Below are 1,010 nucleotides of genomic sequence, written 5' to 3' on the forward strand. Positions count from 1 at the left end.
TCTTTTCAATACGGGCCATTCTATGATTCTATGATAAAACAGGCATGTTACAGAAAAAACTGTGAGTCATTTATTCAGACAGATGAGAAGACGACCCCTGCTGATATTTGTCCATGACATCATTTTCCTCACTGCATCCTTGAGCTCCTGGTTCCGCATGCTGTAGATGAGAGGATTCAGTGTTGGAGGCACCACAGAGTACAGAAATGAAACAACCAGGTCCAGGGATGTTGAGGAGATGGAGGAGGGCTTCAGGTAGGCCAGAAAGTCAGTGGTGACAAAGAGGGAGACCACAGCCAGGTGAGGGAGGCACGTGGAGAAGGCTTTGTGCCGTCCCTGCTCAGAGGGCATCCTCAGCACGGCCCTGAAGATCTGCACATAGGACACAACAATGAATACAAAACACCCAAGTATAGCAAGAACACTAACTATAATAAATCCAATTTCCCTGAGGTAGTCTGATTCTGAGCAGGAGAGCTTGAGGATCTGGGGGATTTCACAGAAAAACTGATCCACAGCATTGCCTTGGCACAGAGGCAGTGAAAATGTATTGGCAGTGTGCAGCAGGGAGTAGAGAACCCCAGTGGCCCAGGCAGCTGCTGCCATGGTGGCACAAGCTCTGCTGTCCATCAAGGTCCCATAGTGCAGGGGCTTGCAGATGGCAACGTAGCGGTCATAGGACATGATGGTGAGAATGCAATACTCTGCTGAGATGAAGAAGAGAAAGAAAAGACCTGTGCAACACATCCAGCATAGGAGATGTCCCTGGTGTCCCAGAGGGCATTGGCCATGGGCTTTGGGGAGAGTGGTGGAGATGCAGCCCAGGTCGAGGAGGGCGAGGTTGAGCAGGAAGAAGTACATGGGGCTGGTGCAGGCGGTGGTGGCAGGCTACGGCTGTGCTGATGAGGCCGTTGCCCAGGAGGGGCAGGCCCAGGTAGATGCCCAGCAAGAGCCAGAAGTGCAGGAGCTGCAGCTGCCGCGTGTCTGCCAACGCCAGCAGGAGGAACTCG

The 1,010-nt window shown here is 52.8% G+C and overlaps 1 protein-coding gene across 1 annotated transcript; it reads right to left on the bottom strand.

Moving 5' to 3' along the window:
• Positions 1-66: 66 nt before the first annotated feature.
• On the bottom strand, positions 67-684 carry LOC104916059 (olfactory receptor 14J1-like). Its single transcript, XM_019611174.1, has one exon. It carries the CDS (start codon positions 682-684, stop codon positions 67-69), a length of 618 nt encoding a protein of 205 aa, XP_019466719.1.
• Between the last annotated feature and the right edge of the window lie 326 nt (positions 685-1,010).

This window comes from Meleagris gallopavo, unplaced genomic scaffold, assembly GCF_000146605.3.
Source record: "Meleagris gallopavo isolate NT-WF06-2002-E0010 breed Aviagen turkey brand Nicholas breeding stock unplaced genomic scaffold, Turkey_5.1 ChrUn_random_7180001867527, whole genome shotgun sequence".
NCBI classification, from domain to species: domain Eukaryota; kingdom Metazoa; phylum Chordata; class Aves; order Galliformes; family Phasianidae; genus Meleagris; species Meleagris gallopavo.

Excerpts from the sequence above, each read along its gene's own strand:
- LOC104916059 (XM_019611174.1), bottom strand. The coding sequence starts at position 684 with ATGTCCTATGACCGCTACGTTGCCATCTGCAAGCCCCTGCACTATGGG.